The sequence below is a fragment of the Oncorhynchus tshawytscha genome, linkage group LG10 (genome assembly GCF_018296145.1).
Source record: "Oncorhynchus tshawytscha isolate Ot180627B linkage group LG10, Otsh_v2.0, whole genome shotgun sequence".
Taxonomy (NCBI): domain Eukaryota; kingdom Metazoa; phylum Chordata; class Actinopteri; order Salmoniformes; family Salmonidae; genus Oncorhynchus; species Oncorhynchus tshawytscha.
Genome location: NC_056438.1, coordinates 81,734,113 through 81,761,612, shown reverse-complemented (window position 1 = coordinate 81,761,612; position 27,500 = coordinate 81,734,113). Strand labels below are relative to the sequence as shown.

The 27,500-nt window shown below is 45.3% G+C and overlaps 1 protein-coding gene across 1 annotated transcript in view; it reads right to left on the bottom strand.

Moving 5' to 3' along the window:
• The window catches only part of LOC112236738 (piezo-type mechanosensitive ion channel component 2-like), a 207,640-nt gene that overhangs the window by 147,737 nt on the left and 32,403 nt on the right, over positions 1 to 27,500 (bottom strand). The window contains 3 exon segments of the mRNA XM_042329609.1: positions 9,053 to 9,266; positions 11,595 to 11,850; positions 20,232 to 20,394. Of these exon segments, the coding sequence (XP_042185543.1) occupies positions 9,053 to 9,266; positions 11,595 to 11,850; positions 20,232 to 20,394 (633 nt within the window).

Sequence of the window (27,500 nt, the reverse complement as noted above, 5' to 3'; positions counted from 1 at the left end):
TGTTAGATATTACTGCTCTGTCGGAACTAGAATATGACAAGCATTTCTGCTCTGTCATTAACATCTGTCAACATGAGTATCTCTGCTCAATACAATTTGATTTGATATGAGAGCTCCTCTGCTCTGTCTAGTACTGCTGTCAACATGAGAGCTTCTCTGCTCTGTCTAGTACTGCTGTCAACATGAGAGCTTCTCTGCTCTGTCTCGTACTGCTGTCAACATGAGAGCTTCTCTGCTCTGTCTAGTACTGCCAATATGAGAGCGTCGGTAGAGAATGTGTGAACAACAAATGGTATGAGAGTAGATATGGATATTATATTTTATAAAACAGTTTGTCCCTGTTAAGATACTTTGATATTAAAACCCTCTAGAGTCTAAGTAGGGGTGGGGGGTAACATATGGGATTGTTTTAGAAATGGTCATACCAAGGATCATTTAGCTACAGTATTTTTTTTAACCCTTTACGGTATCGATTTGTTTTTTAAAACTGCTACCTTCAGACTAGTCTCGTGAGGCTTGCGGGTGTCCTACTGAGAGACTCACCTTTCCACTGGAGCGAACGATGACGGTTGAAACGCCCCTGAAGTTACAGACGTCGACAGATCAGATATAACCGGCTTTAAAAGTGTACCAAGAGCAAAACGGAGAACACCACCGTGTTCGTCTCATCTTTCATAATAGAGGTCATCATTTGTGGGGCCAAATCGTTCGGACGCTACAAAAGGTTATTTTGTGAGAAGACCAATTTTCGGCATGTCTCACGGTCTGACAAACACCTCTCTGGCTCTGTCACCTTTCACCTCAGAAGTTGAAGTGCGACATCAGCAGATGAGGTGGATTGAGACGCATTCAATGGAAAACAACAGATATCTCCAGTTTAAACTGACAGATTTTAAATGGGGATATTTTTCATTATGCTAATTAGATATCCGCGGTCATTGTATTTGTTGAAGGAGGTTATCTAGCTTAGCAACTTTGGTCATTTGACTTTTGTTTGACTGGCGTTACAACGTTTGTATTATTCTATGGCTGGGGTGCACTCTGTGCATCCTGAGAGTTTGGACAGGGATCTGTTTATTAACTTGGCTTTCGAAGACCTTAGAAAAACAGGGTAGGATAAGATAGATATAGATCTGTAACAGTTTGGGTCTAGAGGCAGGGCAGGGTAGGATAGATATAGGTCTGTAACAGTTTGGGTCTAGAGGCAGGGCAGGGCAGGGCGGGGTAGGATAGATATAGGTCTATAGCAGTTTGGGTCTAGAGGCAGGGCAGGGCAGGGCAGGGTAGGATAGATATAGGTCTGTAACAGTTTGGGTCTAGAGGCAGGGCAGGATGGATATAGGTCTGTAGCAGTTTGGGTCTAGAGGAGGCAGGGCAGGGCAGGGTAGGGATATAGGTCTGTAACAGTTTGGGTCTAGAGGCAGGGCAGGGCAGGATAGATATAGGTCTGTAACAGTTTGGGGTCTAGAGGCAGGGCAAGATGGATATAGTTCTGTAACAGTTTGGGTCTAGAGGCAGGGCAGGATGGATATAGGTCTGTAACAGTTTGGGTCTAGAGGCAGGGCAGGATGGATATAGGTCTGTAACAGTTTGGGTCTAGAGGCATGGCAGGATGGATATAGGTCTGTAACAGTTTGGGTCTAGAGGCAGGGCAGGATGGATATAGGTCTGTAACAGTTTGGATCTAGAGGCAGGGCAGGATGGATATAGGTCTGTAACAGTTTGGGGTCTAGAGGCAGGGCAGGGCAGGATGGATATAGGTCTGTAACAGTTTGGGTCTAGAGGCAGGGCAGGATGGATATAGGTCTGTAACAGTTTGGGTCTAGAGGCAGGGCAGGATGGATATAGGTCTGTAACAGTTTGGGTCTAGAGGCAGGGCAGGATGGATATAGGTCTGTAACAGTTTGGGTCTAGAGGCAGGCAGGATGGATATAGGTCTGTAACAGTTTGGGTCTAGAGGCAGGGCAGGATGGATGTAGGTCTATAGCAGTTTGGGTCTAGAGGCAGGGCAGGATCGATATAGGTCTATAGCAGTTTGGGTCCAGAGTGTCAGCCCCCTTTGAAGAGAGGGATGACCGCGGCAGAGTGCTCTGTGTCCAGATAACCTACCGCTAAAATGCAATACATTTGCATGTTAGTCATTTAGCAGATGCTATTATCCAGAACGACTTTACAGTCAGTGCATTCATCATTCATCGAGGAACAGGATGGATATAGGTCTGTAAAGTTTAGGAGAGGCAGGCCTGGATGGATATAGGTCATAACAATGTCATTGGGTACCAAAAGACAGGGCAGGATGGATTAGGTCTACAATATATTTGCTCTAGAAAAACTTGACATATTTTGTTGCAGACAAGGCAGGGCAGGGCAGGATGGATATAGGTCTCTAGCAGTTTGGGGAGAACCCTGGCATATCTCAGGTTTTAAACACTTTAAATGGACACCTCCAATATTTATTTTATTTTCATTTCCCAGAACTCCCTGGATAAATATGAATTATTCCTGGTAATTGAAATGTATAATTCACGAATACATCATCCTTAGTGCAGACAGGAGCTTTATGTAAATGTGTCATAACACAGTCATAACTCCTTTCACCTGCCCAGTTCTGTTACGTCAATGCAGATGAAGGACAAGAGACAAGGAGATGAAGTCACTCTAGAGTATTGAGATGCAGCCCCCTGTGGAATACGAGTTACCGCCAGTTATACCGCCTCACCAACCCCACGCTACTTCCTGCAGCTGGTAATAGCAGGTCACATGACCTGAGTGTCCCACTCCCTTCCTCCCCCTTTCCTCCCTGAAGTGTGCACACGTTCTCTCTCCCCTTTTCAAAACGATATATAAAAAAACACTGTGATTTGTTTGTAACTAAACATTCATATCCCTTCACACCAATGCGTCTTTTTTTTAACCCATGAAGTGCACCTGTGTTCACTCCAGGGAGACGTGGGAAGGAATCAGAGGAAGAGGATTGGTCTATTGTAGTGTAGGGTTTGAACATATACCCTAGTGGTTAGGGTAAGGATTGGGGGAGGTAAAGCTGATCCTAGATCTGTAGCTAGGGGCATTTCACTCCAGATTGGTCTATTGTAAGCTGAGGAGGCAGGAAGCGATGTGAAAACTAAGTCTGTCACCACCCTTCACTCAGTCAGCCAGGCAGCAAGGCCAGGCCTCTGTCAACACACACAATTAGGACTCCCACAGGAGCCGGAGATGTTAGCCTATTGTATCATGGGGACCAAACAACACTATACCAGACCTGGGTTCAAATAGTATTCATAACAATTTGAAATACTTTATATGGGCATGATTCAGCTTAGCTTGCGCAATGGAACCAATGGAATTGTCAGGAAATTCCAAACCACGCCCATATGGTACTCCAGGAAGACTAGAGTAAACGTAACAGTATTTGAAAAATGTCATATAGTATTTGAACCCAGGACTGTAAAGCACTTATTTAGGGGTGGGTGAGTTTCCCTGGTAGGCTAGGACACGGAGGGCTGGGTGTAGGGTAGAGTCCTGTACTGTAGTATAGTGCAGTGTAGTGTAGTGTACTGTAGTACAGTGCAGTGTAGTGTAGTGTACTGTACTGAAGTATAGTGTAGTGTACTGTAGTGTAGTATAGTGTAGTGTACTCTACTGCACTGTACTGAAGTATAGTGTACTGTACTGTAGTATAGTGTACTGTACTGTACTGTACTGAAGTATAGTGTAGTGCAGTGTACTGTACTGTAGTATAGTGTAGTGTACTGTACTGTAGTATAGTGTAGTGTACTGTACTGTAGTATAGTGTAGTGTACTGTACTGTAGTATAGTGTAGTGTACTGTACTGTAGTATAGTGTAGTGTAGTGTAGTGTACTGTACTGTACTGTAGTGTAGTGTAGTGTAGGGTAGAGTACTGTACTGTAGTGTAGTATAGTGTAGTGTGCTGTACTGTAGTATAGTGTAGAGTACTGTACTGTAGTATAGTGTAGTGCACTGTACTGTACTGTACTGTAGTATAGTGTAGTGTACTGTACTGTAGTATAGTGTACTGTAGTGTAGTGTAGAGTACTGTACTGTAGTGTACTGTAGTGTAGTGTGCTGTACTGTAGTATAGTGTACTGTAGTGTAGTGTAGAGTACTGTACTGTAGTGTAGTATAGTGTAGTGTAGAGTACTGTACTGTAGTGTAGTGTAGAGTACTGTACTGTAGTGTAGTGTACTGTAGTGTAGAGTAGTATAGTGTAGTGTAGTGTAGTGTGCTGTACTGTAGTGTAGTATAGTGTAGTGTGCTGTACTGTAGTATAGTGTACTGTAGTGTAGTGTAGAGTACTGTACTGTAGTATAGTGTACTGTAGTGTAGTGTAGAGTACTGTACTGTAGTGTAGTATAGTGTAGTGTAGTGTAGAGTACTGTACTGTAGTGTAGTGTAGAGTACTGTACTGTAGTATAGTGTACTGTACTGTACTGAAGTATAGTGTACTGTACTGTAGTGTAGTGTAGTGTAGAGTACTGTATTCTACTGTACTGTGCTGTAGTGTAGTGTACTGCAGTGTACTGTACTGTGGTGTATTGTAGTGTACTGTAGTATAGTGTACTGTAGTATAGTGTACTGTACTGTGGTGTACTCTAGTGTAGTATAGTGTAGTGTAGTGTAGAGTACTGTACTGTAGTGTAGTGTAGTGTAGTGTAGAGTACTGTACTGTAGTATAGTGTACTGTACTGTACTGAAGTATAGTGTACTGTACTGTAGTGTAGTGTAGAGTACTGTACTGTAGTATAGTGTAGTGCACTGTACTGTACTGTGCTGTAGTGTAGTGTACTGCAGTGTACTGTACTGTGGTGTATTGTAGTGTAGTGTAGTGTAGTGTAGTGTGCTCTAGTGTAGTGTAGTGTACTGTAGTGTAGTATAAAGAGGGAAAGAGGTAGTTGTTTGGGCTAAATTATAGGTGGGCTATGTACAGGTGCAGTAATCTGTGAGTTGCTCTGACAGCTGGTGCTTAAAGCTAGTGAGGGAGATAAGTGTTTCCAGTTTCAGAGATTTTTGTAGTTCGTTCCAGTCATTGGCAGCAGAGAACTGGAAGGAGAGGCGGCCAAAGAAAGAATTGGTTTTGGGGGTGACCAGAGAGATATACCTGCTGGAGCACGTGCTACAGGTGGATGATGCTTTGGTGACCAGCGAGCTGAGATAAGGGGGGACTTTACCTAGCAGGGTCTTGTAGATGACCTGGAGCCAGTGGGTTTGGCGACGAGTATGAAGCGAGGGCCAGCCAACGAGAGCGTACAGGTCGCAATGGTGGGTAGTATATGGGGCTTTGGTGACAAAACGGATGGCACTGTGATAGACTGCATACAATTTGTTGAGTAGGGTATTGGAGGCTATTTTGTAAAATTCTAGATATAACTTTGGATTGGAGATGTTTGATGTGGGTCTGGAAGGAGAGTTTACAGTCTAACCAGACACCTAGGTATTTGTAGTTGTCCACGTATTCTAAGTCAGAGCCGTCCAGAGTAGTGATATTGGACAGGCGGGCAGGTGCAGGCAGCGATCGGTTGAAGAGCATGCATTTAGTTTTACTTGTATTTAAGAGCAATTGGAGGCCACGGAAGGAGAGTTGTATGGCATTGAAGCTTGCCTGGAAGGTTGTTCACACAGTGTCCAAAGAAGGGCCAGAAGTCTACAGAATGGTGTCGTCTGCGTAGAGTTGGATCAGAGACTCACCAGCAGCAAGAGCGACATCATTGATGTATACAGAGAAGAGAGTCGGTCCAAGAATTGAACCCTGTGGCAGCCCCATAGAGACTGCCAGAGGTCCGGACAACAGGCTTTGACGATTTGACACACTGAACTCTATCAGAGAAGTAGTTGGTGAACCAGGCGAGGCAATCATTTGAGAAACCAAGGCTGGCGAGTCTGCCGATGAGGATGTGGTGATTGACAGAGTCGAAAGCCTTGGCCAGATCAATGAATATGGCTGCACAGTAATGTTTCTTATCGATGGCGGTTAAGATATCGTTTAGGACCTTGAGCGTGGCTGAGGTGCACCCATGACAAGCTCTGAAACCAGATTGCATAGCAGAGAGGGTATGGTGAGATTCAAAATGGTCGGTAATCTGTTTGTTGACTTGGCTTTCGAAGACCTTAGAAAGGCAGGGTAGGATAGATATAGGTCTGTAGCAGTTTGGGTCAAGAGTGTCCCCCCCTTTGAACAGGGGGGTGACCGCAGCTGCTTTCCAATCTTTGGGAATCTCAGACGACACGAAAGAGAGGTTGAACAGGCTAGTAATAGGGGTGGCAACAATTTCGGCAGATAATTTTAGAAAGAAAGGGTCCAAATTGTCTAGCCCGGCTGATTTGTAGGGATCCAGATTTTGCAGCTCTTTCAGAACATCAGCTGACTGGATTTGGAAGAAGGAGAAATGGGGAAGGCTTGGGCGAGTTGCTGTGGGGGTGCAGTGCTGTTGACCAGCCGTAGAAAAATGCTTATTGAAATTCTCAATTATAGTGGATTTATCAGTGGTGACAGTGTTTCCTATCTTCAGTGCAGTGGGCAGCTGGGAGGAGGTCTTCTTATTCTCTATGGACTTTACAGTGTCCCAGAACTTTTTTGAGTCAGTGTTGCAGGAAGCAAATTTCTGCTTGAAAAAGCTAGCCTTGGCTTTTCTAACTGCCTGTGTATAATTTCTAGCTCCCTGAAAAGCTGCATCTCATGGGGCTGTTTGATGCTAATGCAGAACGCCATAGGATGTTTTTATGTTGGTTAAGGGCAGTCAGGTCTGGGGAGAACCAAGGGCTATATCTGTTCCTGGTTCTAAATTTCTTGAATGGGGCATGCTTATTTAAGATGGTTAGGAAGGCATTTAAAAAAAAAATAACCAGGCATCCTCTACTGACGGGATGAGATCAATATCCTTCCAGGATACCCCGGCCAGGTCGATTAGAAAGGCCTGCTCGCTGAAGTGTTTCAGGGAGCGTTTGACAGTGATGAGTGGAGGTCGTTTGACCGCTGACCCATTACGGATGCAGGCAATGAGGAAGTGATCGCTGAGATCTTGGTTGAAAACAGCAGTGGTGTATTTGGAGGTCAGGTTGGTTAGGATGATATCTATGAGGGTGCCCGTGTTTACGGCCTTGGGGAGGTACTTGGTAGGTTCATTGATAATTTGTGTGAGATTGAGGGCATAAAGCTTAGATTGTAGGATGGCTGGGGTGTTAAGCATGTTCCAGTTTAGGTCGCCTAGCAGCACGAGCTCTGAAGATAGATGGGGGGCAATCAGTTCACATATGGTGTCCAGAGCACAGCTGGGGGCAGAGGGTGGTCTATAGCAGGCGGCAACGGTGAGAGACTTGTTTTTAGAGAGGTGGATTTTTTTAAGTAGAAGTTCAAATTGTTTGGGTACAGACCTGGATAGTAGGACAGAACTCTGCAGGCTATCTTTGCAGTAGATTGCAACACCGCCCCCTTTGGCAGTTCTATCTTGTCTGAAAATGTTGTAGTTATTTCAGAATTTCAGAATTTTTGGTGGCCTTCCTAAGCCAGGATTCAGACACAGCTAGAACATCCGGGTTGGCAGAGTGTGCTAAAGCAGTGAATAAAACAAACTTAGGGAGGAGGCTTCTAATGTTAACATGAATGAAACCAAGGCTATTACGGTTACAGAAGTCATCAAAAGAGAGCGCCTGGGGAATAGGAGTGGAGCTAGGCACTGCTGGGCCTGGATTCACCTCCACATCACCAGAGGAACAGAGGAGGAGTAGGATAAGGGTACGGCTAAAAGCAATGAGAATTGGTCGTCTAGAACGTCTGGAACAGAGAGTACAAGGAGGTTTCTGGGGGCAATAAAATAGCTTCAAGGTATAATGTACAGACAAAGGTATGGTAGGATGTGAATACAGTGGAGGTAAACCTAGGTATTGAGTGATGATGAGAGAGATATTGTCTCTAGAAACATCATTGAAACCAGGAGATGTCATCGCATGTGTGGGTGTGGCCATTAGCTTATCCTCTCCATCCTTGTGCAAAGTGAGAGGAAGGAAATGGACCATCGAGGTGACAGTTGCAATATAAGGTGATGCTAATGGTATACAAGGTGACCGTTGCTATATAAGGTGATGCTAATGGTATACAAGTTGATAGTCGCTATATAAGGTGATGCTAATGGTATACAAGGTGACAGTCGCTATATAAGGTGATGCTATTGGCATTCAAGGTGATATTTGCTATATAAGGTGATGCTTAATCGTATACAAGGTGACAGTTGCTATATAAGGTGATGCTAATGGTATACAAGGTGACAGATGCTATATAAGGTGATGCTAATGGTATACAAGGTGACAGATGCTATATAAGGTGATGCTAATCGTATACAAGGTGACAGATGCTATATAAGGTGATGCTAATGCTATAGATAGCCATAATAGCATTGGACGTGACACACTGCTGTAATGCAAGGCCAGCAGACTAAAGACATTGGAATCAATAGTCTCCAGAAACACCAAGGCTATCTTGCCAGTGACATGGTTGCAAGGGCAACACTGCTAAAATACATTGTCTAAATAAGTAGTTACGTTATAATAGCAGCGAGGACAACACTGATGAGTAGCTTCTGCAATCATGGCACAGACTGGGTGGGAGTTTACTATGTTGCTAACAGTGATCCAATTGTTTCAGATGTAAAGTGGGGGTTAAGGGGTGGATTAGGAATTCAACCTTACCACTTATCCGCAAACTTCCACATAAACAACTAATGGTCTCCCTATCCCATCCCTCCTCATACATTAATTATAATGACAATATATGTTACAGCCAGTAAGTATTGAGGAACGAGAATACACTACGTTTAAAAGCCTGGTGGATTTCTACAAGTGGATTTGGGCTTCTGCTTGGATGTGGCGATACTGTACATATTTTGGATTAAAATGGTGAAAGTTCATATTTACTGAATGCACACAGTTAACTGGAGTTGAGCTGTATAGTAAACACCTAGCAGCCACAGTAACCAGGGTAACTAAATATCTGTCATCATAAAAGACAGACATAAGGAAAGAAAGACAGACAGATCTAACCTGATGTAGCTGTCCTCTGGAGGGATGCTCTCTTGGAAGAACTGAAACTGATAGAGGTAGAGGACGACCAGGTGTCCAGCACTGAATATGGCCATGAGGACACACATACAGCTGAAGATGAGGGTGTCGAATGTCCGACAGAACGACCACCACGTACACAGGAACAGGAACACGAAGAAATAGACCGCTGACGTCAGGGAGGGCAGCGTGATACCTGGTGGAAACAGTACAATAAGCATTCCGATATGTATAGATAGATGCAAACGGATACAATGATATTTAAAGATCTATAGGAAGACAAAGAACTAGGCCGCAGATGTCAGCGAGAGCAGTATTACACCTGGTGGACACAGATACACTTAGATATCAATCAACCAATCAACCAATTAGAGAAGCAGATATATATATACAGTGGGGAGAACAAGTATTTGATACACTGCCGATTTTGCAGGTTTTCCTACTTACAAAGCATGTAGAGGTCTGTAATTTTTATCATATGTACACTTCAACTGTGAGAGACGGAATCTAAAACAAAAATCCAGAAAATCACATTGTATGATTAATTTGCATTTTATTGCATGACATAAGTATTTGATCACCTACCAACCAGTCTCTCACAGACCTGTTCGTTTTTCTTTAAGAAGCCCCCTGTTCTCCACTGATTACCTGTATTAACTGCACCTGTTTGAACTCGTTACCTGTATAAAAGACACCTGTCCACACACTCAATCAAACAGACTCCAACCTCTCCACAATGGCCAAGACCAGAGAGGATGTAAGGACATCAGGGGTTAAATTGTAGACCTGCACAAGGCAGGGATGGGCTACAGGACAATAGGCAAGCAGCTTGGTGAGAAGGCAACAACTGTTGGCGCAATTATAAAAAAATGGAAGAAGTTCAAGATGACGGTCAATCACCCTCGGTCTGGGGCTCCATGCAAGATCTCACCTCGTGGGGCATAAATGATCATGAGGAAGGTGAGGGATCAGGCCAGAACTACACGGCAGGACCTGGTCAATGACCTGAAGAGAGCTGGCACCACAGTCTCAAAGAAAACCATTAGTAACACACTACGCCGTCATGGATTAAAATCCTGCAGCGCACGCAATGTCCCCCTGCTCAAGCCAGCGCATGTCCAGGCCGGTCTGAAGTTTGCCAATGACCATCTGGATGATCCAGAGGAGGAATGGGAGAAGGTCATGTGGTCTGATCAGACAAAAATATAGCTTGTTGGTCTAAACTCTACTCGCCGTGTTTGGAGGAAGAAGAAGGATGAGTACAACCCCAAGAACACCATCCCAACCGTGAAGCATGGAGGTGGAAACATAATTCTTTGGAGATGCTTTTCTGCAAAGGGGACAGGACGACTGCACCGTATTGAGGGGAGGATGGATGGGGCCATGTATCGCGAGATCTTGGCCAACAACCTCCTTCCCTCAGTAAGAGCATTGAAGATGGGTCGTGGCTAGGTCTTCCAGCATGACAACGACCCGAAACACACAGCCAGGGCAACTAAGGAGTGGATCCGTAAGAAGCATCTCAAGGTTCTGGAGTGGCCTAGCCAGTCTCCAGACCTGAACCCAATAGAAAATCTTTGGAGGGAGCTGAAAGTCCGTATTGCCCAGTGACAGCCCCGAAACCTGTATGGAGGAGTGGGCCAAAATCCCTGCTGCAGTGTGTGCAAACCTGGTCAAGAACTACAGGAAACGTATGATCTCTGTAATTACAAAGTACCAAATATTAGGTTCTGCTTTTCTAATGTATCAAATACTTATATCATGCAATAAAATGCAAATTAATTACTTAAATATTATACAATGTGATTTTCTGGATTTTTGTTTTAGATTCCGTCTCTCACAGTTGAAGTGTACCTTTGATAAAAATTACAGACCTCTACATGCTTTGTAAGTAGGAAAACCTGCAAAATCGGCAGTGTATCAAATACTTGTTCTCCTCACTGTATGTATATACAGTTGGCTACACAGTGGTTGAGATGGCTGCATTGAAGTATACTGTATTGGATAGGACCAGGAGTTTTTCCTGACATCATGACCTGATCAAGAACATCTGTTGGCGCTAGTTTGGGTATGGGGTCATTCAATTCAGCAAGCCACGACACCCACCCACCAACCAACACCCACCAACACCCACCCACACCCACCCACCAACACCCACCAACACCCACCAACACCCACCCACCAACACCCACCAACACCCACCAACACCCACCCAACACCCACCAACACCCACCAACACCCACCAACACCCACCCAACAACACCCACCAACACCCACCCACCAACACCCACCAACACCCACCAACACCCACCCACACCCACCAACACCCACCAACACCCACCAACACCCACGATGTCTGATTTATCTGAAATCGTTTCTGTAGTTACAACGTTTTGAACGGTGGAACGACTCTACAGTCATATTAATAAACATAAATAACAGTTAAAAAGAAGTGTTGGTACACATTGAGAGTGTTGAGTATAGTGCAGGTGCGGATTCCTCTCTCTCACTGGAAAACACTGACCTGTGACTCCTAACAGTATAGTGACCACCACTTTTCCCGCGGTGGTTATCAGATTCCCAATGATCTCCTTCACTTTAGACGCCACGCCCGCAATGTGACGCAGAATCTTCATCTTGTTGCTCTCCTCCTCCTCTTCATCATCTTCCCCCTCTTCCTCCTCCATCTCTTCCTCCTCCTCTTCTTCAGCCTCGTACCCAGCCTCAAAGTCCTCATCCAACAGGATGTTGTCATCAAGGCTCAGCTTCTCCTCTTCCTCCTGGTTGGTAGAGAGAGGAGACAGTCATATATCACAAACAGTGATTAAACCATTTAAAGCAAACCATAGTTGTTCCTGCCAAAACCAGAACCTGGTTCTAGACACACTGTCGTATGCAGGTTCTATTTTTCAACCTTTCAGTCTTCTAAGAAAGGGGTGGACAGCCGTCCTAATGACGAGCTAGGACAGACGTCCTAATGGACATCTAGGACAGATGTCCTGATAGAGAGCTAGGACAGACGTCCTAATGGACATCTAGGACAGATGTCCTGATAGAGAGCTAGGACAGCCGTCCTAACGGAGAGCTAGGAATGCCGTCCTAACGGAGAGCTAGGACAGCCGTCCTGATAGAGAGCTAGGACAGACGTCCTAATGGACATCTAGGACAGATGTCCTGATAGAGAGCTAGGACAGCCGTCCTAACGGAGAGCTAGGACAGCCGTCCTAACAGAGAGCTAGGACAGCCGTCCTGATAGAGAGCTAGGACAGCCGTCCTAACGGAGAGCTAGGACAGCCGTCCTAACAGAGAGCTAGGACAGCCGTCCTGATAGAGAGCTAGGACAGCCGTCCTAACGGAGAGCTAGGACAGCCGTGCTAACGGAGAGCTAGGACAGCCGTGCTAACGGAGAGCTAGGACAGCCGTCCTGATAGAGAGCTAGGACAGCCGTCCTGATAGAGAGCTAGGACAGCCGTCCAAATGGAGAGCTAGGACAGCCGTCCTAACGGAGAGCTAGGACAGCCGTCCTAACGGAGAGCTAGGACAGCCGTCCTAACGGAGAGCTAGGACAGCCGTCCTAACGGAGAGCTAGGACAGCCGTCCTAACGGAGAGCTAGGACAGCCGTCCTGATAGAGAGCTAGGACAGATGTCCTGATAGAGAGCTAGGACAGCCGTCCTGATAGAGAGCTAGGACAGCCGTCCTGATAGAGAGCTAGGACAGCCGTCCTAACGGAGAGCTAGGACAGCCGTCCTAACGGAGAGCTAATGGTAAGTGTGGTACAGTGGGTTTGTTAACTGAGCCGCTGTCCATGGTACTGAAACACGATCTGTCCATGGTTCTGAATCACGATCTGTCCATGGTTCTGAAACATGAGCTGTCCATGGTCCTGAAACACGAGCTGTCCATGGTCATGAAACACGAGCTGTCCATGGTTCTGAAACATGAGCTGTCCATGGTCCTGAAACACGAGCTGTCCATGGTTCTGAGACATGAGCTGTCCATAGTTCTGAAACATGACTGAATCTGATGTCACCAGGAGAGGACAAATAGAATACAAAGGTATATTATACAACAGTCAGTAAATCTATTTTATATGGGAGTAGTAGGTGTCATTACCATGTGTGTGAGGGTATCTCTACCATCTGTGCCAGTCTGTTTGTGGTTTTAATTAACTTAGAGTCGTAAAGAGAGAGCTGGACAGATGCCAGGGATGGGGCTTAATGGCAGGGGGCCTTCCAACTCTATCATCCCTCCTGAGGAATTTGGAGACACAGAGAACCCAAAAAAATCAAGGCAACAATATAGAAACGAGGAGAGTGAAAAATTCTTGTTTAGCCCCTTAGGATCCACAGAGTCTCAGGAATACTGTCAGAATGCCTCCCTTTGTTTAAGTTTACGTACGATGTCACTTCCTCTTGGTGAAATCTGAACGTGTTCTACGGCTACAAAGTGCAGGAAGGAATGTAGCCCTGGTTGGCTGCAGTGGCGTGAAGTAGCATAGGACATGTTTTTATTGCTAATTGCAGCCTTACGTCCTGCGATGCCAAGTTTCAATGCTTGTTTAGTTTGACCAATAGAAGCAGCCCTGCAGATGCATTTGAGAATGTATATTGCCATTTGTGGTGCTACAATTAATGAAGCTTTGGATTTTGTATTCTTTACCTCTTCTCGGGTTTACCTCTTCTCGGGTTTACCTCTTCTCAGGTTTACCTCTTCTCGGGTTTACCTCTTCTCGGGTTTACCTCTTCTCGGGTTTACCTCTTCTCGGGTTTACCTCTTCTCGGGTTTACCTCTTCTCGGGTTTACCTCTTCTCGGGTTTACCTCTTCTCGGGTTTACCTCTTCTCGGGTTTACCTCTTCTCAGGTTCACCACTTCTCAGGTTTACCTCTTCTCGGGTTTACCTCTTCTCAGGTTTACCACTTCTCAGGTTTACCTCTTCTCGGGTTTACCTCTAAAAAAACGTGGTCGTGTTGTCACAATGTACACAATGACCACACTTGTAATTGCCATTGGGCGGGCCTGGGAGCCAAGTGTCCTGACTCTTGGGTGGCTGCGCGTAACGGAATAGGCTGAGATTGCTTGCATGCGAAAACAAATGAGAGGGGGGCAATATTGTGAATTCTGGTAGATTTGGATCCCATTTGAGGATGTTCCAGTAGCGCTGAGCGATTAACCTTCATTTCTGTCATTATTCTGGATTTTAAACAACTAATTAACCCAGGTCAGTTGAATTATTTGAATTCCATTTCATTCTGTTTTTTTCTGTGAGCTCAATGCACACACCGGACACTTTCTGTAGAGATAAATCAGATCCAGTCGGAGGGGATGGCTGCTGTTTTATGGACTGCGCTATTTTGTTTATTTTTTATCACATTGTTTGTAACTCATTTTGGACTTAATGTTGCTGCCACCGTCTCTTATGGACGGAAAGAGTTTCTGGACATCAGATCAGTGATTACTCACCTCAAACTGGACAAAGATGTATTATTTAATGTGGACGACGCAAACAATATACTGCTTTGTCAAGACAAGGCCCAAATCCCCGTCATCAGCATGAAGAAAAGACGGAGAAAAAGGGGGAGTATCTTGTGTTTCACCGAGACGCGGCGGAATGGCGACACGGATAATGTAGAGCTGGCTTGCTTCTCCGTGCTTCGGCAGGACAGAGCAGCTATGTCTGGTAAGACGAAGGGTGGGGGTATGTGTCTTTTTGTCAATAACTGCTGGTGCCCAATGTCTAATATTAAAGAAGTCTCAAGGTATTGCTTGCTTGAGGTAGAGTACCTCATGTTAAGCTGTAAACCACACTAGCTACCAAGAGAGTTCTGATCTATATTATTTATAGCCATCTATTTACCACCACAAACTGATACTGGCACTAAGACCGCACTCAACCAACTCTATAAGGCCATAAGCAAACAAGAAAATGCTCATCCAGAAGTGGCGCCCCTAGTGGCCGGGGACTTTAATGCAGGCAAACTTAAATCAGATATACCTCATTTCTACCAGCATGTCACATGTGCAACCAGAGGGGGAAAAAACTCTGGAACACCTTTACTCCACACACAGAGACGCATACAAAGCTATCCCTCACCCTCCATTTGGCAAATCTGAGCATAATTCTATCCTCCCGATTCCTGCTTACAAGCGAAAACTAAAGCAGGAAGTACCAGTGACTCACTCACTATGGAAGTGGTCAGATGACGCGGATGCTAAGCTACAGGACTGTTTTGCTAGCACAGACTGGAATATGGTCCGGGATTCATCCAATGGCATTGAGGAGTACACCACCTCAGTCAGCTGGCTTCATCAATAAGTGCATCGATGACATTGTCCCCACGTACATTTCCCAACCAGAAGCCAAGGATTACAGGCAACATCCGCACCGAGCAAAAGGCCAGAGCTTCCGCTTTCAAGGAGCGGGGCACTAATCCGGACGCTTATAATAAATCCCACTATGCCCTCAGACGAACCATCAAACAGGCAAAGCGTCAATACAGGACTAAGATTGAATCCTTCTACACCGGCTCTGACGCTCGACGGATGTGGCAGGGCTTGAAAACTTTTACGGACTACAAAGGGAAACCCAGCTGCGAGCTGCCCAGTGATGCGAGCCTACCAGTAGGATGTCTAGGAGAGCATCAGTACCATTCTATACCAGTAGAATGCCCTTTATGTATCTTTGAGAGGAGAGCCTCAGTACCGTTCTATACCAGTAGAATGTCCTCTATGTATCTCTGAGAGGAGAGCATCAGTACTGATCTATACCAGTAGAATGTCTATGTATCTCTGAGAGGAGAGCATCAGTACCGATCTATACCAGTAGAATGTCCTCTATGTATCTCTGAGAGGAGAGCATCAGTACCGATCTACACCAGTAGAATGTCCTCTATGTATCTCTGAGAGGAGAGCATCAGTACCGATCTATACCAGTAGAATGTCCTCTATGTATCTCTGAGAGGAGAGCCTCAGTACCGCTCTACACCAGTAGAATGTCCTCTATGTATCTCTGAGAGGAGAGCATCAGTACCGATCTATACCAGTAGAATGTCCTCTATGTATCTCTGAGAGGAGAGCATCAGTACCATTCTACACCAGTAGAATGTCCTCCATAACATATTATCAGAGAGGTGAGTATAGACCTCACTATCATATTGTTCCCTGCTACATACCACAAGTTCAAAAGGCCTAATATAGTGCAGAAGAGGTCAGGCTGGTTCTAATATAGTGTAGAAGAGGTCAGGCTGGTTCTAATATAGTGTAGAAGAGGTCAGGCTGGTTCTAATATAGTGTAGAAGAGATCAGGCTGGTTCTAATATACTGTAGAAGAGGTCAGGCTGGTTCTAATATAGTGTAGAAGAGGTCAGGCTGGTTCTAATATAGTGTAGAAGAGGTCAGGCTGGTTCTAATACAGTGTAGAAGAGGTCAGGCTGGTTCTAATATAGTGTAGAAGAGGTCAGGCTGGTTCTAATATAGTGTAGAAGAGATCAGGCTGGTTCTAATATAGTGTAGAAGAGGTCAGGCTGGTTCTAATATAGTGTAGAAGAGGTCAGGCTGGTTCTAATATAGTGTAGAAGAGGTCAGGCTGGTTCTAATATAGTGTAGAAGAGGTCAGGCTGGTTCTAATATAGTGTAGAAGAGGTCAGGCTGGTTCTAATATAGTGCAGAAGAGGTCAGGCTGGTTCTAATATAGTGTAGAAGAGGTCAGGCTGGTTCTAATATAGTGTAGAAGAGGTCAGGCTGGTTCTAATATAGTGCAGAAGAGGTCAGGCTGGTTCTAATATAGTGTAGAAGAGGTCAGGCTGGTTCTAATATAGTGTAGAAGAGGTCAGGCTGGTTCTAATATAGTGTAGAAGAGGTCAGGCTGGTTCTAATACAGTGTAGAAGAGGTCAGGCTGGTTCTAATATAGTGTAGAAGAGGTCAGGCTGGTTCTAATATAGTGTAGAAGAGATCAGGCTGGTTCTAATATACTGTAGAAGAGGTCAGGCTGGTTCTAATATAGTGTAGAAGAGGTCAGGCTGGTTCTAATATAGTGTAGAAGAGGTCAGGCTGGTTCTAATATAGTGTAGAAGAGGTCAGGCTGGTTCTAATATAGTGTAGAAGAGGTCAGGCTGGTTCTAATATAGTGTAGAAGAGGTCAGGCTGGTTCTAATACAGTGTAGAAGAGGTCAGGCTGGTTCTAATATAGTGTAGAAGAGGTCAGGCTGGTTCTAATATAGTGTAGAAGAGGTCAGGCTGGTTCTAATATAGTGTAGAAGAGGTCAGGCTGGTTCTAATATAGTGTAGAAGAGGTCAGGCTGGTTCTAATATAGTGTAGAAGAGGTCAGGCTGGTTCTAATACAGTGTAGAAGAGGTCAGGCTGGTTCTAATACAGTGTAGAAGAGGTCAGGCTGGTTCTAATATAGTGTAGAAGAGGTCAGGCTGGTTCTAATATAGTGTAGAAGAGGTCAGGCTGGTTCTAATATAGTGTAGAAGAGGTCAGGCTGGTTCTAATATAGTGTAGAAGAGGTCAGGCGGCTGGTTCTAATATAGTGTAGAAGAGGTCATACAATAGGTTTTGCAGTGATTGTTATATTGATGATGTAAAGAACATGTCTTGGTCCGTGGAGAGTAATGAGGAGACACTGCAGTTCACACACTTATGACATTTCTTATCCCAGTTACTAATAAGCACGTACCCATTAAAAAATGATTGTAAACACTGGTGATATCTCAGGACTGACACTTGGGCATCAGTGAGAGTCTCTGGTGATATCTCAGGACTGACATATTGGGCATCAGTGAGTCTCTGGTGATATCTCAGGACTGACATATTGGGCATCAGTGAGTCTCTGGTGAGATCTCAGGACTGACATATTGGGCATCAGTGAGTCTCTGGTGATATCTCAGGACTGACATATTGGGCATCAGTGAGTCTCTGGTGATATCTCAGGACTGACATATTGGGCATCAGTGAGTCTCTGGTGATATCTCAGGACTGACATATTGGGCATCAGTGAGTCTCTGGTGAGATCTCAGGACTGACATATTGGGCATCAGTGATAGTCTCTGGTGATATCTCAGGACTGACATATTGGGCATCAGTGATAGTCTCTGGTGATATCTCAGGACTGACATATTGGGCATCAGTGAGTCTCTGGTGATATCTCAGGACTGACATATTGGGCATCAGTGAGTCTCTGGTGATATCTCAGGACTGACATATTGGGCATCAGTGAGTCTCTGGTGATATCTCAGGACTGACATATTGGGCATCAGTGATAGTCTCTGGTGATATCTCAGGACTGACATATTGGGCATCAGTGAGTCTCTGGTGATATGTTGATCACCGAAAGTTCTTGTTGCATTCTGATTAGACCTCCTCAGGCGGGCTGGCGGTGGACTTCCTCCCCCTCGGGCCCCTCGAGTTGGTTTGGGAGGTTTCAGAGGCACTATTGCTCTGAAGGGTCTTGCTCGGTGGCAGAGGACTGCCAGGCAGAACCTGGAGTTGAATCTCACTCGTCTGCCTTGCCAGTCATAGATGGCCAACCATGTCTACCTTCCTCCCTGTGCTTTGCATCCATAGAACATCATCCACATTTCACCAAGGGGAGATGACATCATCCACATTTCACCAAGAGGAGGTGACATCATCCACATTCCACCAAGAGGAGATGACATCATCCACATTTCACCAAGAGGAGATGACATCGTCCACATTTCACCAAGAGGAGATGACATCATCCACATTTCACCAAGAGGAGATGACATCATCCACATTCCACCAAGAGGAGGTGACATCATCCACATTTCACCAAGAGGAGGTGACATCGTCCACATTTCACCAAGAGGAGGTGACATCATCCACATTTCACCAAGAGGAGGTGACATCGTCCACATTTCACCAAGAGGAGGTGACTTCGTCCACATTTCACCAAGAGGAAGTGACATCATCCACATTTCACCAAGAGGAGATGACATTGTCCACATTTCACCAAGAGGAGATGACATCATCCACATTTCACCAAGAGGAGGTGACATCGTCCACATTTCACCAAGAGGGGGTGACTTCATCCACATTTCACCAAGAGGAGATGACATCATCCAGATTTCACCAAGAGGAGATGACATCATCCAGATTTCACCAAGAGGAGATGACATCATCCAGATTTCACCAAGAGGAGATGACATCATCCAGATTTCACCAAGAGGATATGACATCATCCATATTTCACCAAGAGAAGATGACATCATCCAGATTTCACCAAGAGGATATGACATCATCCACATTTCACCAAGAGGAGATGACATCATCCAGATTTCACCAAGAGGATATGACATCATCCATATTTCACCAAGAGAAGATGACATCATCCACATTTCACCAAGAGGAGATGACATCATCCAGATTTCACCAAGAGGATATGACATCATCCACATTTCACCAAGAAGAAGTGACGTAAACTAAAACAAAGAGAGGAATTCTGACAGTATTCCTGAGACTCTGTGGATCCTAAGGGGCTAAACAAGGATTTTTCACTCTCCTCGTTTCTATATTGTTGATGCCTAGATTTTTAAGGGGGTTCTCTGTGTCTCTGGATTCACAGACACCAAAAAGATGAACTATGTATATTTCGACATGGCCTGTTGATTAACCAGACACACTATTTCCCTTGCTATTTGTATTATCTGGTTCTATAATTTGCTGTTTACCTTGAAACACATTATCATTATAATGTGTTTAAATTGTTGTGTCTCGAATGGGCCCCTAGGCTAGAAATAGGGTCTAAATGCAACGGTCAGGTCACTCTGAGGAAGACATGGAAACGTCAGTCACAATGATTTTTGTCATTGTTGTTGAAAACCCGTCCTTTCCTTTGGTTGCCGAAGCCAAGCCCCACCTGAACTAGTGAAGTCATTGTTAAGATAATCAATAAATGTAGATTAAATAGATAAACAGATTTTATAACAGAAAAATAGGTTTTATTGAAATAATTAACTTTTTTCTCCCATTTTAAAAAAAGTGTAAGTGTGTGTGTGTTAGCGCATGTTTTAGTCTGTGCATGTGTGAACACGTGTGTGTGTGTGTGTGTGTGTGTGTGTGTGTGTGTGTGTGTGTGTGTGTGTGTGTGTGTGTGTGTGTGTGTGTGTGTTTGTGTCTGTGTGTCTCCCTCCACTCACCTCTCCCTCCGGTTCGTAGTCAGTGTTGTCCTGGGCCATGTCCTCTGGCGGTCTCTTCTGAAACAGACTACGACACAGCAGCCAGCAGGCCAGCCCTGCTAAGAACATCCCTATGTCAGGGAGGAACACACGGATACCGTTCCCTGCATCTGCACCTATCACACTGGACACAGAGAGACAGAGAGACAGAGAGACAGAGAAACAGAGAGAGAGACAGAGAGAGAGCGCGAGAGAGAGACAGAGAGCGAGAGAGAGAGACAGAGAGAGCGAGAGAGAGAGAGAGAGAGAGAGAAAGAGAGAGAGAGAGAGAGACAGAGAGATAGAGAGACAGAGAGAGAGAGAGAGAGACAGAGACAGAGAGACAGAAAGAGAGAGACAGAGAGACAGAGAGACAAGAGAGAGAGAGTGACAGAGACAGAGAGAGAGAGAGAGAGAGAGAGAGAGAGAGAGAGAGAGACAGAGAGACAGACAGAGAGAGAGAGAGAGAGACAGAGAGACAGACAGTCAGACAGAACTGGGAGAGGCGACACAACAAGTCTCTCCAACCACAACCCAAAAGAGTTACTCTTCATCCATAATGTCTGTCCTTTATAACCTCTCTGGGACGTGTAGACAGTTCACCACAACAACAGAAAAAAACAATTACTCCTCATAATGTCTGTCTTTACAACCTTTCTGGGATATGGAGACAGTTCAACAGGTTCAATGAAAGATTTATGACGGTTGCTTCCCTTTCTATAACATTCCAATGTGATTATCAAGTAGGGAGGCTTCATAATGGAGAATGGTGTGCTCTACCAAGCTAATACCCCTTTAACACTACTAAAAGCGCAATTGATATTTAAACTACAATGTTCCAGTGTTCGCCGAGACGGTGCAATGTCGGCTCAATCGGGGAAAATGGACGCCTTTAAATTTCACTCGCACTATAAAGCGGATCCTTCCAAGCGCTAAGATGGATTCTAGACCCTAGCACTTTATTTGGCTGATTCTCCACGTTTTTATGGTTTTGGGACATTGAGAAGAGAAAGGCTCGAGTGTCAGAGCATCTACCACGTCAGTAACACAGTAGGAAGAACACCTTAACCAGACCGGCAACATCATTTTATGTGTTTAATTAGTACGTGTTACAATCCCCCCCCACCACATGGTGGGAATCAGAAGACTTCTCCATATACAAGACATATGCTGTATGGTATATATATATATATGAGGTTCCACAACCACTTTAATGAAATCAAGCCCCGTATTAAATACTCCTCATTAAAATGTCATTCATTCAATTCCAGCTAAACAACGGACTAAAAGTCATGAGAAGAAAACATAGCATCTGTGCCATATGGCACCCTATTCTCTATGAGGTCCTGGTATAAAGTAGTGTACTATCTAGGGAATAGGATGCCATCTGGGATGCTGACATATGGTTTTTCCCTCTCAATGCAACAGCGAATGTAGAACTGGGCGAAACATGTTTATATTCCCCAAGGACTGAATAATTCCGTCTGAATCTTTGTTTATCTGGCAGACTCACCAGAGTCATACAACACACAACAAAGATTCCCTTCTTTGTGTGAAATGGAGACATTTTAAATGGTTTTGGGGAATTCCTGTTTTTATTTTCGATTATAAAAAAATATATATATATATATATAAAAAAAAATATGCTCATAAATGTTATGACGAGTAATACCCATTTTCATTACTTAGTTGAAATATGGAATGGTTTAGAATTGGAATATGGAATGGTTTAGAATTGGAATATGGAATGGTTTAAAATTGGAATATGGAATGGTTTAGAATTGGAATATGGAATGGTTTAGAATTAGAATATGGAATGGTTTAGAATTGGAATATGGAATGGTTTATTGGAATATGGAATGGGATTGGAATATGGAATGGTTTAGAATTGGAATATGGAATGGTTTAGAATTGGAATATGGAATGGTTTAGAATTAGAATATGGAATGGTTTAGAATTGGAATATGGAATGGTTTAGAATTGGAATATGGAATGGTTTAGAATTGGAATATGGAATGGTTTAGAATTGGAATATGGAATGGTTTAGAATTGGAATATGGAATGGTTTAGAATTGGAATATGGAATGGTTTAGAATTGGAATATGGAATGGTTTAGAATTGGAATATGGAATGGTTTAGAATTGGAATATGGAATGGTTTAGAATTAGAATATGGAATGGTTTAGAATTGGAATATGGAATGGTTTAGAATTGGAATATGGAATGGTTTAGAATTGGAATATGGAATGGTTTAGAATTAGAATATGGAATGGTTTAGAATTGGAATATGGAATGGTTTAGAATTGAAATATGGAATGGTTTAGAATTGGAATATGGAATGGTTTAGAATTGGAATATGGAATGGTTTAGAATTGGAATATGGAATGGTTTAAAATTGGAATATGGAATGGTTTAGAATTGGAATATGGAATGGTTTAGAATTAGAATATGGAATGGTTTAGAATTGGAATATGGAATGGTTTAGAATTGGAATATGGAATGGTTTAGAATTGGAATATGGAATGGTTTAGAATTGGAATATGGAATGGTTTAGAATTGGAATATGGAATGGTTTAGAATTGGAATATGGAATGGTTTAGAATTGGAATATGTGATATAATGGACATGTTCACACCACCTTGAACTGATGAGGCTATTAGAACAACACCTCTGTCACTCACCTACACCAACACACAAACTATAACACATACACTGAGCTCTATATCCGGTGGGGTAAACACTAGATCCGACAGGACAGGAAGTTCACCAAGAGGACCGTGGATAATTGGTGCCCAGAAAGCTGTTGATCGAAGTAGAAGCAGGTCTCTAATGGTGTGTGTGTGTGCGTGCGTGCTCGCTGATCGAGGTAGCAGCAGGTCTCTAACAGACCTGGGTTCAAATAGTATTCTAAATCTTTCTTTCGCCTGCGCGGAGTGCTAGAAGGGTGGCAATACATTGTTTCCAACTAGTCTATTGGTTCCATTGCACCAGACAAGCTCAATCAAGCCCAGGTAACGTTTTTGAAAAGATTCTGAATAGTACTTGAACCATGGTCTGGTCTGAAATGGTCCAGCCCAGTACTGCTAGACTAGAGGACAGGTCTGGTCTCTAATGGTCCAGCCCAGTACTGCTAGACTAGAGGACAGGTCTGGTCTCTAATGGTCCAGCCCAGTACTACTAGACTAGAGGACAGGTCTGGTCTCTAATGGTCCGGCCCAGTACTGCTAGACTAGAGGACAGGTCTGGTCTCTAATGGTCCAGCCCAGTACTGCTAGAATAGAGGACAGGTCGGTCTCTAATGGTCCAGCCCAGTACTGCTAGACTAGAGGACAGGTCTGGTCTCTAATGATCCAGCCCAGCCCAGTACTGCTAGACTAGAGGACAGGTCTGGTCTCTAATGATCCAGCCCAGTACTGCTAGACTAGAGGACAGGTCTGGTCTCTAATGGTCCAGCCCAGTAATTCTAGACTAGAGGACAGGTCTGGTCTCTAATGGTCCAGCCTGCCCAGTACTGCTAGACTAGAGGACAGGTCTGGTCTCTAATAATCCAGCCCAGCCCAGTACTGCTAGACTACAGGACAAATCTGGTCTCTAATGGTCCAGCCCAGTACTACTAGACTAGAGAACAGGTCTGGTCTCTAATGGTCCAGCCCAATACTGCTAGACTATAGGACAGGTCTGGTCCCTAATGGTCCAGCCCAGTACTGCTAGACTAGAGGACAGGTCTGGTCTCTAATGGTCCAGCCCAGTACTGCTAGACTAGAGGACAGGTCTGGTCTCTAATGGTCCAGCCCAGTACTACTAGACTAGAGGACAGGTCTGGTCTCTAATGGTCCAGCCCAGTACTGCTAGACTAGAGGACAGGTCTGGTCTCTAATGGTCCAGCCCAGTACTGCTAGACTAGAGGACAGGTCTGGTCTCTAATGGTCCAGCCCAGTACTGCTAGACTAGAGGACAGGTCTGGTCTCTAATGGTCCAGCCCAGTACTGCTAGACTAGAGGACAGGTCTGGTCTCTAATGGTCCAGCCCAGTACTGCTAGAATAGAGGTCAGGTCGGTCTCTAATGGTCCAGCCCAGTACTGCTAGACTAGAGGACAGGTCTGGTCTCTAATGATCCAGCCCAGCCCAGTACTGCTAGACTAGAGGACAGGTCTGGTCTCTAATGATCCAGCCCAGTACTGCTAGACTAGAGGACAGGTCTGGTCTCTAATGGTCCAGCCCAGTAATTCTAGACTAGAGGACAGGTCTGGTCTCTAATGGTCCAGCCCAGTACTGCTAGACTAGAGGACAGGTCTGGTCTCTAATGGTCCAGCCCAGCCCAGCCCAGTGCTGCTAGACTAGAGGACAGGTCTGGTCTCTAATGGTCCAGCCCAGTACTGCTAGACTAGAGGACAGGTCTGGTTTCTAATGGTCCAGCCCAGTACTGCTAGACTAGAGGACAGGTCTGGTCCCTAATGGTCCAGCCCAGTACTGCTAGACTAGAGGACAGGTCTGGTCTCTAATGGTCCAGCCCAGTAATTCTAGACTAGAGGACAGGTCTGGTCTCTAATGGTCCAGCCCAGTACTGCTAGACTAGAGGACAGGTCTGGTCTCTAATGATCCAGCCCAGCCCAGTACTGCTAGACTAGAGGACAGGTCTGGTCTCTAATAATCCAGCCCAGCCCAGTACTGCTAGACTACAGGACAAATCTGGTCTCTAATGGTCCAGCCCAGTACTACTAGACTAGAGGACAGGTCTGGTCTCTAATGGTCCAGCCCAATACTGCTAGACTAGAGGACAGGTCTGGTCCCTAATGGTCCAGCCCAGTACTGCTAGACTAGAGGACAGGTCTGGTCTCTAATGGTCCAGCCCAGTACTGCTAGACTAGAGGACAGGTCTGGACTCTAATGGTCCAGCCCAGTACTGCTAGACTAGAGGACAGGTCTGGACTCTAATAATCCAGCCCAGCCCAGTACTGCTAGACTACAGGACAGATCTGGTCTCTAATGGTCCAGCCCAGTACTACTAGACTAGAGGACAGGTCTGGTCTCTAATGGTCCAGCCCAATACTGCTAGACTAGAGGACAGGTCTGGTCTCTAATGGTCCAGCCCAGTACTGCTAGACTAGAGGACAGGTCTGGACTCTAATGGTCCAGTCCAGCCCAGTACTGCTAGGCTAGAGGACAGGTCTGGTCTCTAATGGTCCAGCCCAGTACTACTAGACTAGAGGACAGGTCTGGTCTCTAATGGTCCAGCCCAGTACTGCTAGACTAGAGGACAGGTCTGGTCTCAAATGGTCCAGCCCAGTACTACTAGACTAGAGGACAGGTCTGGTCTCTAATGGTCCAGCCCAGTACTGCAGGACTAGAGGACAGGTCTGGTCTCTAATGGTCGAGCCCAGTACTGCTAGACTAGAGGACAGGTCTGGTCTCTGATGGTCCAGCCCAGCCCAGTACTGCTAGACTAGAGGACAGGTCTGGTCTCTAATGGTCCAGTCCAGCCCAGTACTGCTAGACTAGAGGACAGGTCTGGTCTCTAATGGTCCAGCCCAGCCCAGTACTGCTAGACTAGAGGACAGGTCTGGTCTCTAATGGTCCAGCCCAGCCCAGTACTGCTAGACTAGAGGACATGTCTGGTCTCTAATGGTCCAGCCCAATACTGCTAGACTATAGGACAGGTCTGGTCTCTAATGGTCCAGCCCAATACTGCTAGACTATAGGACAGGTCTGGTCCCTAATGGTCCAGCCCAGTACTGCTAGACTAGAGGACAGGTCTGGTCTCTAATGGTCCAGCCCAGTACTGCTAGACTAGAGGACAGGTCTGGACTCTAATGGTCCAGCCCAGTACTGCTAGACTAGAGGACAGGTCTGGACTCTAATAATCCAGCCCAGCCCAGTACTGCTAGACTACAGGACAGATCTGGTCTCTAATGGTCCAGCCCAGTACTACTAGACTAGAGGACAGGTCTGGTCTCTAATGGTCCAGCCCAGTACTACTAGACTAGAGGACAGGTCTGGTCTCTAATGGTCCAGCCCAGTACTGCTAGACTAGAGGACAGGTCTGGACTCTAATGGTCCAGTCCAGCCCAGTACTGCTAGGCTAGAGGACAGGTCCGGTCTCTAATGGTCCAGCCCAGTACTACTAGACTAGAGGACAGGTCTGGTCTCTAATGGTCCAGCCCAGTACTGCTAGACTAGAGGACAGGTCTGGTCTCAAATGGTCCAGCTAATGGTCCAGCTGCCAGTACTACTCTAATGGTCCAGCCCAGACTAGACTAGAGGACAGGTCTGGTCTCTGATGGTCCAGCCCAGCCCAGTACTGCTAGACTAGAGGACAGGTCTGGTCTCTAATGGTCCAGCCCAGCCCAGTACTGCTAGACTAGAGGACAGGTCTGGTCTCTAATGGTCCAGCCCAGCCCAGTACTGCCCAGCCCAGTACTGCTAGACTAGAGGACAGGTCTGGTCTCTAATGGTCCAGCCCAGCCCAGTACTGCTAGACTAGAGGAGAGGTCTGGTCTCTAATGGTCCAGCCCAGTACTGCTAGACTAGAGGACAGGTCTGGTCTCTAATGGTCCAGCCCAGTCCAGTAATTCTAGACGAGAGGAGAGGTCTGAAGAAGGGCTATATAAATACATTTGATTGATTGATTAATGGTCCTTCTAAAAAACATGTTGTTATCTTTTCTTCACGCTGGGTTCTGAGTAGAATTAGTAAAGCTGTTGCAAAGGTCGTTGTCACACATCTTTGCAGAGTAAATGTCAACGTAGTCTCGTTGGGGTATCCAACGGAAGGAATGTGAGGCTGGGTCTGAGGCTAATGAAGGAATGTGAGGCTGGGTCTGAGGCTAATGAAGGAATGTGAGCCTGGGTCTGAGGCTAATGAAAGCATGTCAGCCTGGGTCTGAGGCTAATGAAGGAATGTGAGCCTGGGTATGAGGCTAATGAAGGAATGTGAGCCTGGGTCTGAGGCTAATGAAAGCATGTCAGCCTGGGTCTGAGGCTAATGAAGGAATGTGAGGTTGGGTCTGAGGCTAATGAAGGAATGTGAGGTTGGGTCTGAGGCTAATGAAGGAATGTGAGGCTGGGTCTGAGGCTAATGAAGGAATGTGAGGCTGGGTCTGAGGCTAATGAAGGAATGTGAACCTGCGTACGAGGCTAATGAAGGAATGTGAACCTGCGTACGAGGCTAATGAAGGAATGTGAACCTGCGTACGAGGCTAATGAAGGAATGTGAGGCTGGGTCTGAGGCTAATGAAGGAATGTGAACCTGCGTA